The 14761-nt window shown below is 43.5% G+C and overlaps 1 protein-coding gene across 3 annotated transcripts in view; it reads right to left on the reverse strand.

The window, feature by feature from the left end:
- Nucleotides 1-7022: 7022 nt before the first annotated feature.
- The window catches only part of LOC137368681 (EGF-like repeat and discoidin I-like domain-containing protein 3), a 263542-nt gene continuing 255803 nt past the window's right edge, over nucleotides 7023-14761 (reverse strand). For all 3 annotated transcript variants that reach the window (XM_068028831.1, XM_068028830.1, XM_068028829.1), the window contains 2 exons: nucleotides 11595-11750; nucleotides 7023-8640 (listed from right to left, as the gene is read on the reverse strand). In XM_068028831.1, coding sequence (XP_067884932.1) covers nucleotides 8494-8640; nucleotides 11595-11750 — 303 coding nt within the window. In that variant the 3' untranslated portion in view covers nucleotides 7023-8493. The remainder of the gene's footprint in view (nucleotides 8641-11594; nucleotides 11751-14761) is intronic.

The following is a 14761-nucleotide window of genomic DNA, read 5'->3' on the forward strand; positions in this document are numbered from 1 at the left end:
CATCACAGATGCCAGACTTCAGCCAATTTGATTCACTCCACGTGATATCAAGAAACGACTGAAGGCACTGGATACTGCAAAGGCTATGGGCCCTGACAATATTTCGGCAATAGTACTGAAGACCTGCGCTCCAGAATAGTCGCGCCCCTAGCCAAGCTGTTCCAGTGCAGCTGCAACACTGGCATCTACCCTGCAATGTGGAAGGAAAATTGCCCAGGTATGTCCTGTACACAAAAAGCAGGACAAATCCAAACCGGCCAATTACTGCCCCATCAGCCTACTCTATCATCAGTAAAGTGATGGAAGGTGTCATCAACAGTGCCATCAAGCAGCACTTGCTTAGCAATAACCTGCTCAGTGACGCTCAGTTTGGGTTCCGCCACGGCCACTCAGCTCCTGACCTCATTACAGCCTTGGTTCAAACATGGACAAAAGGGCTGAACTCAAGAGGTGAGGTGAGAGTGACTGCCCTTGACATCAAGGCAGCATTTGACCGAGAATGGCATCAAGGACCCCTAGCAAAACTGAGGTCAATGGGAATCAGCTGGGAAAACCCTCCACTGGCTGGAGTCATACCTAGCGCAAAGGAAGATGGTTGTGGTTGTTGGAGGTCAATCATCTGAGCTCCAGGACATCACTGCAGGAGTTCCTCAGGGTAGTCCCCAGCCCAACCATCTTCAGCTGCTTCATCAATGACCTTCCTTCAATCATAAGGTCAGAAGTGGGGATGTTCGCGGATGATTGCACAATGTTCAGCACCATTCATGACTCCTCAGATACTAAAGATGTCCTTGTAGAAATGCAGCAAGACCTGGACAATATCCAGGCTTGGGCTGATAAGGGGCAAGTAACATTCGCGCCACACAAGTGCCAGGCAATGACCATCTCCAACAAGAGAGAATCTAACCATCTCCCCTTGACATTCAACAGCATTACCATCGCTGAATCCCCCACCATCAACATCCTAGGGGTTACCATTGACCAGAAACTGAACTGGAGGAGCCATATAAATACCGTGGCTACAAGAGCAGGTCAAAGGCTAGGAATCCTGAGGCAAGTAACTCACCTCCTGACTCCCCAAAGCCTGTCCACCATCTACAAGGCACAAGTCAGGAGTGTGATGGAATACTTGCCTGGATGGGTGCAGCTCCAACAACACTCAAGAAGCTCGACACCATCCAGGCCAAAGCAGCCCGCTTGATTGGCACCCCATCTAGAAACATTCACTCCCTCCACCACCGACGTACAGTGGCAGCAGTGTGTACCATCTACAAGATGCACTGCAGCAATGCACCAAGGCTCCTTAGACAGCACCTTCCAAACCTGCGACCTCTACCAACTAGAAGGACTAGGGCAGCAAATACATGGGAACACCACCACCTACAAGTTCCCCTCCAAGTCACACACCATCCTGACTTGAAACTATATCGCCGTTCCTTCACTGTCACTGGGTCAAAATCCTGGAACTTCCTTCCTAACAGCACTGTGGGTCTACCTACCCCAAATGGACTGCAGCGGGTCAAGAAGGCAGCTCACCACTACCTTCTCAAGGGCAATTAGGGATGGGCAATCAATGCTGGCCTAGCCAACGTCGCCCACATCCCATGAATGAATAAAAAAAAAATGTATTCTTCCCCAGGCGTTGGGTTCTGTGGTGGGGGGTCGGGGGAGGGTTGCTGTAGATGGCTCCAGATGAGGCCCACCACAGATCTTGACGCTGTGAGGGCCCAGCCTGATCTTCCCGGCAGCGGCGAGGCTCCATGGTGGCCCCCTGCCGCTGGGCAATGGGACCTCAATTAACATATTCAAATCAATAAAATGAATACATTTAAATAGACTTACCTGTGATCTTCAGGGCGCACTGCGATTTCAGCGCAGCGGCTGGCATTGCCATGCCTTCAGATACCTGTCTGGGGAAATATGGCACCGCACTGGTGGGGAGGGTGTAGGATGCAGGATTTTCAGTGCGGGGAGGGGGAAATGGGGTCAAATAATCTTAATGGGTGTAGGACATGGTGGGAAGGGTTGACCTTTAAACTTTGTGCAGCTTGAGGGGGGTGGGGGAAAAGTCAGATGTAAAAGGTAAGTGTTTTGGGGGGTGAGCGCAAATAGTTACTGTAATTGTTAGGGGTCGGTGGGAAAGGGGTGATACAAATTTATTCATTTAATTTTGGGGGTTACTACTTTAAAAATTTAAATGTGCTGGCAGGGCTAGCTACCCTTTAAAAATGGCGCCAGCGCCTGCACACAGGCAGCTGATGTCATTGCCGACGACAGACAGCCCACCCCTCCACATGATTGGGGTCGGGGGGGAGAACAGGCCGCCCTGGCCATTTAAATGAGTCGCCTCGTGGGAGATTGCGGCTACTCCTTTCTGGCGAGCTCTTAAAATCCAGCCCATAGTGTCCTGGTTCTGGTCACCACACTTTAGAAAGGATGTGAGGGTCCGTGAGAGGTTGCAAAGGCGATTTACCAGAATGGTTCCAGGGATGCGGGATTTTAGTTCCAAGGTTAGGTTGGAAAAGCTGGGGTTGTTCTCCTTAGAGCAAAGGAGCTTGTGGGGGGATTTATTAGAGATGTACCAGATTATGACAGGCTTAGCTAAGTCAGACAAGGAAACGCTGTTCCCATTAACTACTGGTACAAGGACTAGGGGACAGAGATTGAAGGTTCTGGGCAAGAGATGTAGGGGGATTAAGAGGAACACTTTTTTTTAATACAGCTGGTAGTAATGACTTGGAACTCGCTGCCCATAAGGGTGGTGGAAGTGGAGACAACCATTGACTTCAAAAAGAAATTGGATGGGCACTTGAAGGAAATAAATCTTCAGAGCTATGGGGATCGAGCAGGGGAGTGAGACTGACCAGATGGCTCTGTGGAGAGCCGGCATGAACTTGATGGGCCAAGTGGCCTCCTTCTGAGCTGTAGGTGACTCTATGACTCTAGGAGGTCACTTCATCCACCGTGCCTCGATATTTATAGGATAGGATGGAGGAAGGATGGAAATTTTATTCATGCAGTAACAGGATAATAGAAGCAGATTCAATAGTAACTTCCAAAGGGGAATTGAATATATACATGAAATGGAAATATTTGCCAGGCTATAGGAAATGAATAGGGGAATGGGGCTAATTGGATAGCTCTTTTAAAGAGCTGGCACAGGCACAATGGGCAGAAAGGCCTCTTTCTGTGCCTTAAGATGCTATGGCTGGAATTTTACGTTGCAGCAGTGGCCCCGCCCACCAGCTGAAAAGTCAGGGGCAAGTCCACCTCCACCAAGCCTGGAAACCACATCGCAATTTTGTATGGCCCAGGCCCTTATTTGGCCTTGGTCGAGACTTCCGTCCCTCTGAGGCAGGAAGTCCTGCCTCCAAGAGCTGCCAGCCAATCAGAAGGCCGGCAGCTCTTGGACTGCACCCAGCCAGGATCAGCAACAATGGAGGAGGCCCTGGAAAAGGTAAGTGGGGAACGGGCCTCGCTGGGGAAAATAGGCTGGGTCCCAGCGAGGTAGTGGTGGGTGGGTGGGAGGGATCCATAAGGGGTGGGGGTTAGCGGTGTTCCAGCGGAGACAGCCTAGGTCCCACCATGGGGCACAGGGTGCCCAATCAGGAGAGTCCCCCCCCAGCCCACAAGGGGCTGCCAGGTATTGCTGGGAAGCTTTCCCAAGTGCTGAAGTGCCTGTCCGCTGCTCATATCATACCAGCGGCAGGGGGAGGCAGCCCTTAAGTGGCAATTAACTAGCCACTTAAGGGCCTCAATTGGCCTGGGGCAGGCAGGCCATTTGCCACCTCCCCCAGCACTGGTAAAATAGCAGTGGGGGCGGGTAGGTGACACGAACGGCACCCTCTATCTCCCACTCGATTTTATGACCCCCCCCCACCTCCCATCCTGCCACCTCGGGGTGTAAAATTCTGGCCTATGAGTTCAGCATTCTTTCTAGTTTATGTACATCTGCAGTTGTAAGTTTGAAGTGGAAAGTCCTCTTTTTCATTTGTTCAGTGGAAAAGGATTGGAAATTAGGCTTCTGGAGTTAGTGTATTTCTTGATATATTTCTCAACCTTGGTGGCATATATCCACTGGCTTATTTCTGAAAGTGTTATCGAAATTGGTTTATTTCAATTACTTAAAGCATGTTTCTTTATGTCTCCTTTAATGGCTCTACCCTCAGTCCTTGGGTGGGGGGCACAAGAGAAAAAACAGATAGGAATAACCATAAACATCACTTTTGTACACCCATCAACAGCTTTGGTGTGTGAGCTGGGGCATGCTGTGTTCCCTGATCTGTTAATTGCTGAGGCACATTGCATTAAGTAGGATCTGGGGGATTGATACAGATTAAAAAAGCAAGCTAACACATCTTTAGAAATGCACATTGTTTTCCCATTTACTTGAGCAGTAGGAATTTCATCACAGCCTACAAGAGAAAGTAAACTGGAGAGATCACTTTACTGAGGTGGGAGAGGCAGAGAAAAAAGATAGGAAGAAATGTTACAGAGAATCCAGAAGGGCGACAAAATGTAGTTGAGGAATACAAATAACTAATCAAGTAAGTGCCCTACGGGATTACTCAGTATGATGTGGAGAACATAATCCAGTGAAAAATTCAGTTTATCAAAAAGCAAATGGAAAATCTAGTTTAGCAAAATTCTTTTCACATTTTGATGGAATTTTGAGCTTACTTAAAAACGGCTGTTACTTAACCAGAAGCCTAGTTGTATTGAAGTACATCTGTTGAAAGGTGTCAAAACACTTCAAACAAGATATAAACTAAGGCTGAAATTAGCTTTGCATCTTAGGTTATAGTATTATTTGGAAATCATACTTACTTCAATAACTGATGTGGGTAAATAGCATAATGTTATTGTAGTAGGGATGTGTATACAAGGAAAACATTCCCTTTAATCAGCTACCAAAAATGGCATTGAATTTATCATCTGCTCTGCTATTTCAATCGAAACCGTAGATCTTGATTTAATCCATTCATACATACTCTATATCCAATATTATTTTAATGGTTGACTTTCCCTTTAATTTCATATACAGATTAATACATTCTTAAGTCACTCAGTGCATTGACGGGACCAGGAGGGCTGTACAATCACAGACATGCCAACAGTCTAATGGTTGTATTTGCTTGTCGTAACATTGGTTTCTCCACTGCTGCTCCACAATGTTGCAGCTGAAGTATACCTTTTGTTGTCCTTCACAGATCCTATTTTAAAATTATCCGCATCATTGAAAAAGAAAACTGCCTTAAAGCTTATGCAGTGTTTTCTTTTTGGGAAGGTTCTAATTCCCTTGTAAAATTTGATTCTGATAACCTCCTTCTTGATTGTGTTAGCCTCCTTATCAGCATGACAAATATGTAAGTGTAATTTTATAAGTGCCAGATCAGTGAAATTTTATCTTTTTGGTTCCAAATCAATTTTATGTAGGGTATGTAGCTTCAATTTTTTTCAAGCTTACCATAAAAACAATGATAAAAATGGTTCACAAATGCTTCTGTCTTCAGTGTCCAATGTGATCGTAAGCAGCAGGACTCAATTATCCGAATTGAATTTAAAAAGGCTGCTGTTAGATCTCAGTTATTGGATAAATATCATTTTCAAAACTCATTAAGAGAACAACCTTTGGAGACACAATAAAAAGGATACTACAGCTCTGGAGGGAGTCAGAAAAATAGAAAATAATCTAAGCAGTTTATATTAGTTCTTGTAAAAATTAAGTGATTTGTAAAGCTGCTATGGCTAAACCAAGAAATTGGAAACATGGCCAGACTTATGAAATTATAGCAATGGTACCAAAGACACAACTTCTAGGCCAGAATTTTACAGCCCTCCAATGAGCGGGCTGGTGGTGGGGGGAGGGGAAGACGTAAAATTGAGTGGGAGGCAGGGAGAGCCATTCTCGACCCCCTCCCGCCCCCGTTGCAATTTTACGCGGGGAGGTAGTAGCGAGAAATGGCCTGCCCGCCCCAGACAAATCAAGGCCCTTAAGTGGCCAATTAACTGCCACTTAAGGGCCTCCTCCTGCCGCCGCGGGTATTTTACCTGGTAAAACCAGGTGGCCTTTTTGCAGACTGTGAGGTGTCCCTCCTGATCGGGCACACCGTGTCCCACGGAGGTTCGTCCCTGAAGCACCAACCACCCCCAACACACAGCACCTCCCATCCCCCCCGCCCCCACAACCAAACCACCCCCCCCCCCCCACCCTCGCCATCTTGTCTCGGCGGGTCCCAGACGATTGTCTGCGGCGAGGCCCTAAAAACTTATTCGAGTTCCAGGGCTGTCCTTCCTGTTGCCTCCGATGGCTGGGTGTAGCCCTGCAGTGGCTACCTCTCCCGGTGGCGCTGCTGGGACTAAGAGCTGCCGGCCCGCTGATTAGCCAGCAGCTCCATTCGGCGGGACTTCCTGTCTCAAGGGGGTGGAAATCCCGCCCAAGTCCAATTAAGGGTCTGGGGAATGAAAAATCCCAGTCTGGCCCCCCAGGCCCGGCGGAGGCGGGCTCGCCATCGACTTTTCGGCCAGAGGGCAGGACCTCCCACCAACGTAAAGCTCCGGCCCTAAAATTTTCTACCCTTCTAAATTACCTGCACGAAACAGAATTATTTAATTATTATTTAACATCTTTAAATAGACAGAGGTGTAATCATACCTGGCCAACAACATATGAATTGGTGTGATACAACAGGCCAGCAACCTTAATTCTCCAATCGGGGGATAAAGAAATAGTGTGTATTAGGGCTGTAATTAAGTTTGTGGTTTGGTTTTCAGGCTATTTATATTCATTATTACTCAACCTTTGAAGCTTCTGCCATTCTATCCAAGAGCAAGGTAGAAATTACTGATGTGGGATATCCAAAAGGATAAAACTGACTGGAACTTCCAAATTGATATTTTTGCAAGCTTTGTTACAGTCCCGTGCATATACAACATGAAAGCCACAAATGAAAACTTTGCATCATAGACAGAGGCAACAACTAACAGAACTGTCAAACACATGGTTTACTTGTTACCTTACAACAAAATGGTGCACATTTAAAATGATCATTCGATGTCATTAATGTTAGATACACAATACAAACACATATATTCAAGTGATGAATAATTTAGGAATCCCACTAAATTAGGTTTCTGTGCACTACGTGGTCCTTTTCCTTTATCAGTACGCAGATGCCCACCATGAATACACTCTGGAATTTTATACTGCATTAATTTTTAGTAAGAAATAAAAGTTCTTGAAAAAATAATATATTTAATAATTATAAATAAGAAATATTTGATTAGGCTGTGCTTGAATTAGTACACCAGCAGTTAAATTCTGAAGGTGTCATACAACAGCATCTGAATCACTGTTCTATTACATATGTGCGAACTTTACATGAATTTGTTATAATTTAGTTTACTGTGTTGCAGAATTTAAACACTGGGACAAAACTGACTGAAAATCATCTGTGTGCATCAAATGACTCAAAATGAGTGACTTACAATGACATCATGTCGTGTATTCATTGATAAACAAAGGTCATTTATATTTATCTAAATCATAACAGAACTGAATGAATCGAGACTGGGCAGACAACTCACATGTCGACGACTCCCTCAAATGTAATCCACACTTAATAATCATTTCTTTTTACTCATATTTCTTCTCCAAAACAGCAATTGTTTCTCTTTTCATAAAAAATAAAGTTTGTAACAGAATAACAAGTTGGAAATGCAAATGTGTAGTACAATAATGATAAACTTTGGAATCCTTACATGCACTCCAAATAAAAGCTGGTTGACGTGTACCCACACATTAGCATTTATTGTCTCGTATATTCAGGGATGTATTGTTTTATTTGTTCAGGGATTGCAAACTTATTGCCTAATTATTATTTTCATATATTACAGTAACCTAATATGCCTTTACTAGTTTTTACCATCAGTATTTTAAGTATATGTCCAATCCATACATTTTCATGACCAAATTTGTAAGTAGGAAGGATTTGTAAGCATAATTTCATGCATGTGGGAAAAATGGCATCTTGAAAGGGATTTTCAGTCTCTTACAATGTGGGACATGCATAATTTGTAGAATGAAAGCTTTATCAGCGCTCAATCATTTTAATGTCGGGTACATGTTGACTGTAATGACAAAGAAACTGAAACTGGACTTTTGAAAAAAAACAATTTACAATAAATAAGATACAATATTGGCACCTGCAATAATGCTTAGAGATTTTAATCCTATGCATATCAATCAAATTTGGGGGAGGGGGGGAAGGGATCCCTATGTACAAATTAACAAAACACATGAAAATAAAATTCTAAGGAAAAAAGAAATCACCATATGAAAGTCTGTTAAATGACAGGCCTAGACCACCTAACTTGACTCATGCCTATCACAAACTGAACACTGAAAACCCTTTAATATCTTACAGGTTTGTGCAGTTTTTGTTGAGATACTCTAAGGACAGTGATAACTTTCTTGACAGCAGTCAGTATTCATCACTCTTCTGTGCAACCCAGTAACTCCGTTCGCAGAGTGATTCGTCCGTACCATGACCAGGGCAAGATCCTAATATATTGTGCGTAAATTGGAGGATCTATTACATTTTTTCTGTGTGTATCATTATCAAAATTACCTTGGAAAACCTGCAAATTGAAAAAGAAAGTGTGTTATTGCTAAATAAACATCAATATGATCTCTCCCTCATCAACTTACCAAACATTACCATCTGTCCCCTTGTTTAAGAAGGGGAGCAGGGAAAATCCAGGTAATTATAGACCGGTGAATCTGACGTCAGTGGTAGGGAAGCTGCTGGAGAAGATATTGAGGGATAGGATCTATTCCCATTTGGAAGAAAATGAGCTTATCAGTGATAGGCAACATGGTTTTGTGCAGGGAAGGTCATGTCTTACCAACTTAATAGAATTCTTTGAGGAAGTGACAAAGTTGATTGATGAGGGAAGGGCTGTAGATGTCATATACATGGACTTCAGTAAGGCGTTTGATAAGGTTCCCCATGGTAGGCTGATGGAGAAAGTGAAGTCGCATGGGGTCCAGGGTGTACTAGCTAGATGGATAAAGAACTGGCTGGGCAACAGGAGACAGAGAGTAGCAGTGGAAGGGAGTTTCTCAAAATGGAGACGTGTGACCAGTGGTGTTCCACAGGGATCCGTGCTGGGACCACTGTTGTTTGTGATATACATAAATGATTTGGAGGAAAGTATAGGTGGTCTGATTAGCAAGTTTGCAGATGACACTAAGATTGGTGGAGTAGCAGATAGTGAAGGGGACTGTCAGAGAATACAACAGAATATAGATAGATTGGAGAGTTGGGCAGAGAAATGGCAGATGGAGTTCAATCAGGGCAAATGCGAGGTGATGCATTTTGGAAGATCCAATTCAAGAGTGAACTATACAGTAAATGGAAAAGTCCTGGGGAAAATTGATGTACAGAGAGATTTGGGTGTTCAGGTCCATTGTTCCCTGAAGGTGGCAACGCAGGTCAATAGAGTGGTCAAGAAGGCATACGGCATGCTTTCCTTCAGCGGACGGGGTATTGAGTACAAGAGTTGGCAGGTCATGTTACAGTTGTATAAGACTTTGGTTCGGCCACATTTGGAATACTGCGTGCAGTTCTGGTCGCCACATTACCAAAAGGATGTAGATGCTTTGGAGAGGGTGCAGAGGAGGTTCACCAGGATGTTGCCTAGTATGGAGGGCGCTAGCTATGAAGAGAGGTTGAGTAGATTAGGATTATTTTCATTAGAAAGACGGAGGTTGAGGGGGGACCTGATTGAGGTGTACAAAATCATGAGAGGTATAGACAGGCTGGATAGCAAGAAGCTTTTTTCCAGAGTGGGGTATTCAATTACTAGGGGTCACGAGTTCAAAATGAGAGGGGAAAAGTTTAGGGGGGATATGCGTGCAAAGTTCTTTACGCAGAGGGTGGTGGGTGCCTGGAATGTGTTGCCAGCGGAGGTGTTAGACGCGGGCACGATAGCGTCTTTTAAGATGTATCTAGACAGATACATGAATGGGCAGGAAGCAAGGAGATACAGACCCTCAGAAAATAGGCGACATGTTTAGATAGAGGATCTGGATCGGCGCAGGCTTGGAGGGCCGAAGGGCCTGTTCCTGTGCTGTAATTTTGTTTGTTCTTTGTTCTACAGTTCATTTTGAGAAGAGAAATGCAAGATATCAGGGAGGAAAAGAAAGGACTTCAGAAGTGACCTGACAGAAGTCTTTAGAATTATGAATGGGTTGGACAGGCTAGATGTGGAATGTTTCCACCCATGGGAGAATCCAAAACTACAGGCCATAAATACAAGATAGTCATTGATAAATCCAAGAGGAAATAAGGAGAAATTTCTTGATTCAGCGAGTGATTAGAATGTGGAATGAGGCAAATATCTTAAATGCTTTCAAATGGGAACTAGACAATAAGATCAGTGAAAAGGGAATAGAAAGATAAGCTGAGAGGCTGAGATGAGGTAGATGGAATGGGAGGAGACTCGTGTGGTGTATAAACACCAGCACTGACACGTTGGGGTTGAATGGCCTGTTTCTGTGCTGTAGATTCTATGTATATATAGGGATTACTAGTTTGAAACTAATTTTTGTACCACTCTTGTAACAAACAAATTCACTTAACAGGAGGATCTCTCTCTCACTCCATCAGCTGGTAACAATAACCCAGAAATTCATGGTATGCTGACCGAGTTTCATTCCCACAGGCATTAAACAGTTCACTGGATTTTCTGACCTTTGTTTATTCTACATACTCCAAGGAAACACTTTTCACATTCAATGATTGTTCCTTTGTTCTTTTCCAGGTTTATTTGCAGCAGGAATAAAAATGAATAATGAAAATTTCTTACACCAGGGACTGAGTTGAACCACTAATTTAGGTGGCATCCTATGTATTATTATATTCTCATGCTAGCTGTTCCAAAACCTCTGCTTGGCCAGGGCAGAGAGATGACAGAACTAACTGGCATCAATGTCTACTGATATAGCAGCATAAATGTGGAGTTCTGAAAGCCTCCATAGGTATGGCCTCCAAAGAAAGATGATTGTAGATCCTGAAGATCCTTTTGAGTCTGGACTTGATAAGCTTTTGAATCATTTGACAATGAGACAGGAGCTGATGCCACAAGATCAACACTGATGATGGTTTTTGGCATTTTCCAGTGGCTTTGGTTCAAATAAAAGTCTACCTAGTCCACTTGCCAATAACAATCGACTTGATCATTGCAAAGGCCTCAATCTATATTGCAAATAGATTTCTCCCTTTATATTGGATGTTTGCCAGATGCAGTTTTAAATTCGAAAGGGAACCATCAGTAGTGCTGCAGACTTTAATACCAAGGTGTTAAAACTGAAAAAGCTTTCCTAATGCTTTTTTATCACTTATCTTAACAAAACAACATCCCAATGAATTCCCCATTTGATTATCTTAGTTGCACATTAAATAATAGATATAAAGAAAGGGAAACTAAATCTTCAGAAATCCTACAGGAGCTCAAGAAATACCAAATATGTCCCTTTGTTGAATCATACCAACAGAGTATGTGAAAATATTAATTTTTCCAGAACTCACCTTATCTTTTTGTTGTTTTACATCTCTATAAATAGACCAATTCCTTCCATCATTACTGTAGGCTACCTTGTACGAACCCACAAATTGTATGTGACCAAAGTCTTTTGCTCCCTGGGTGATTATACCAGTCACTTTAGTTGGAACAAGCAGATCAATCTGAAAGTGGAAAAAATGTAAAATATAAAACACTTCCAGGATAACAGAGTTCCACCGGCTTTTTGTGAAAAACAAAATCCAATCTTTTGCTTCATGTAAAATGGAGCAGTGACTTTTCTGCTATCTCTGTGTAAAGTATTTTGCTTTTCAAAGTACCTTCAGTAAGTTCTAACCTCATTTGTATCTTTCAAAATATTACCTATTAAGCCATGCCAAAAAATTACCAAGCTGTTGGAGAGTAATAAATAGAAATAATGAAGTAAAGTTTTAAATTCTCGTTTTTTTCTGAATTATTATTTTATTTTGGTGCAGAGATGCTTCCACAGTTATTAAGAGCTGTGTAAATCAGCAAACATTTGGAGAATCCTGCTCCAATGTTTTTATATTAAAAACAAAGTCCAAAAAGAATGTAACTGATAAATCAATGCCCCTCAATGTTTCTGACTGGTTTCTAAATTAGACAACCATTTAAAAAACTGAGTAAATATGTAATATTTTGCATCCAACAGGAGAAAATATTAGGGTATAAAAGTTCCTCTTTGGACAGAATTTGGAATACTCCAAAATATCTCAATCTAATTAGCATTTGGACATTTAATTTTTTTGTTCTTTCATTAAAGGAATATTCTAAGGCTCTCATCATTTTTGAATGATCAGTGATAAGAAATTCCTCCACAAACAAAATTATTTTCCAACATTGACTTCAGCCTCCTGATAATGTAGCACATGAAGGAATTTCTAGTCATGAACACAGTTCATTTATATTTCCAGCCACAGATCATAATTAGTTGAAAGAAAATTGCAAAACATCATGGTGCACATGGACACATTTTTAACCAATACTGAGACCTACCATTTAGTTGCTCCTGCTGCTCCTCCCTTTCCCTTGGCTACCAAGAAAAAGCTCCCCACAGACCATTCTGTCCTCGCCCTGAACCCTCATCTGTCTTGATTTTCTCTCTCATCTCCTTTTCAAGCTCATCTTGTCCATGGAAGCCACCTCCTTGACCCCATTCCTACTAAACTGATGACCACACAACTTTTCTTCCTGACTTTCATGCCAACTGACATTGCAAATGGTTGTCTCTTCTCAGGTACTCTCTCCCTCTTTTTCAAAATCACAGTCATCACTTTCACCAAAACTCACTCTAAAGCCCCCTGTCTTGCAAACTATCACCATATCTCCTATCTCCCTTTCTTTTCCAAAGTCCTTGGACAATCCATGCCCATCTTTGCTGTATTCCCTATATCGCTCCAATCATATTTCCACACTGCTACAGAACTGAAACAGCCCTAACCAAAGCCTAAATTGGCATGTGCTGCAACTGTAACACAACGGTAGTGCAGAACCCCTCCTGGTCCTCTCTATAGCTTTTGACAACCACACAATTGTTCTTCAACACCTCCCCTTTGTTTTCCACCTCAGTTGGATTGTGCTTGCTTGGTTCCACTCTTGCCTATCTGATCAAAAGCAGGATTACCATTGATGGCTTCTTCTTCCATCTCTGCATCAATGCTTCCATAAATCCCAAGGATATATCCTTGGTCCCCTCCTCTTCCTCATACTGCCCCTTGCGATATTATCTGAAAACATGGGGTCAGATTCCGTTGGGGGGAATTTTATGGGCCTGCAAAAGTGGCATTTGTGAGGCGGGGTGACTTAATAAGATGCAAGTCACAATTTCTTTTTCCCGACGGCAGGTTGAGAATCAGAGATTAAGTCAGCAGCATCTTTGTGGCAGGTCAGTCTTCATGCCGTTATGTGCCAGGTGCCAACTTCAAATACATTAGCATGCAATAAATATTCATTGGCTTATAATTAATTGCAAGTAATTCCTACCTTCCAGATTAACTGAGGGAATCTTGTGGCACCTGCTTCACGGTCGTTTCAAGGTGGTGTTCAACAGTCGTGTTTGTGCAGTCGTGCCTGAGGTCAGCGGTTTAGTTTGCTGAACTCAGCGGCACAAGGAAGGGAAACAGGAGAATGACACCTTGGCTGGAGGCTTGGGAATGGTAAGGGCAAAACAGGGATGGGGGGCGGGATTTGGGTTCGGGTGAACAGAGGAGTGGCAGAAGAATCCGAGGGAAGATAGAGGAAGGGGTCAGGTGAACAGAGGAGTGGCAGAGGGATCCAAGGGAGGGAGGGGTCGGGTGAACAGAAGAGTGAATTGGGAAGGGCCTGGCATCTCCTGGGTGTGGTGGGGGGGTGAGGGGGCAATGGTTCAGTCAGTCAAGGTAAGGGAAATTAAGGGCCTAAATGGAGGGGTGAGTAGTGTCCACCTTGGGGTCCTGTGGGTCAAGCTCAGGCTGCTGGCTGGCGGAAGTAATGATCATGGTCATGGGGGAAGTTCAATTCGCTAGGGGGGGGCAGGTCCAGTCTAAGGTTGGGGTAATCAAAGATCTTATAGGGCGGGCCAGGGGAACTAACAATAGCTCTGAGGATAATGTAGGAAGGGTCAAAGATCAGAGGGGCCAAGTCGACGGGTACGGATGTGGGCTTGGTGGGGAGAGAGGGCACATCCAATTGGATGGTGACAGGGTCCAGGGTAATGGGCTTTGGTTGAAGGATTAAAGAGGGAAGGCACAAGGTGATGTTAGGAGGGTCAAGGGTGATGGGAACAAGTGTGAAGGTGATAGGGGGAGGGTGGAATGTCACAGCCTTGAGCTGGAAGTTCACATGCACCATATTCTCACAGTATCTCAAGACGCATGTGGGGCTGCAAGAATTGCAGATCAAAGTGGGAGGAGGCCAGAGTGGGTTGGGTGGAGTTGTGTGTATGGACAATGGAAGGAGTTTATAAATTCACTGCTCATCAATTTTATGGATAAAAGCAATGGACAAGGATTTTTTCATTGTGCTGCCTGTCTTCTGAATACCATTATGTGGTTAGAATGACCTGGTTCTCATGTATCCAATTTTCATGGAACTTCGGGAGCAGGTGAAGAGGATGCTGCAAAGGAGGTCTCTTGCTGCTCAACAACTGAGTCTCCAAGCATCACAATAGTGCACA

The sequence above is a fragment of the Heterodontus francisci genome, chromosome 4, assembly GCF_036365525.1.
Source record: "Heterodontus francisci isolate sHetFra1 chromosome 4, sHetFra1.hap1, whole genome shotgun sequence".
In the NCBI taxonomy this organism is placed as follows: Eukaryota; Metazoa; Chordata; class Chondrichthyes; order Heterodontiformes; family Heterodontidae; genus Heterodontus; species Heterodontus francisci.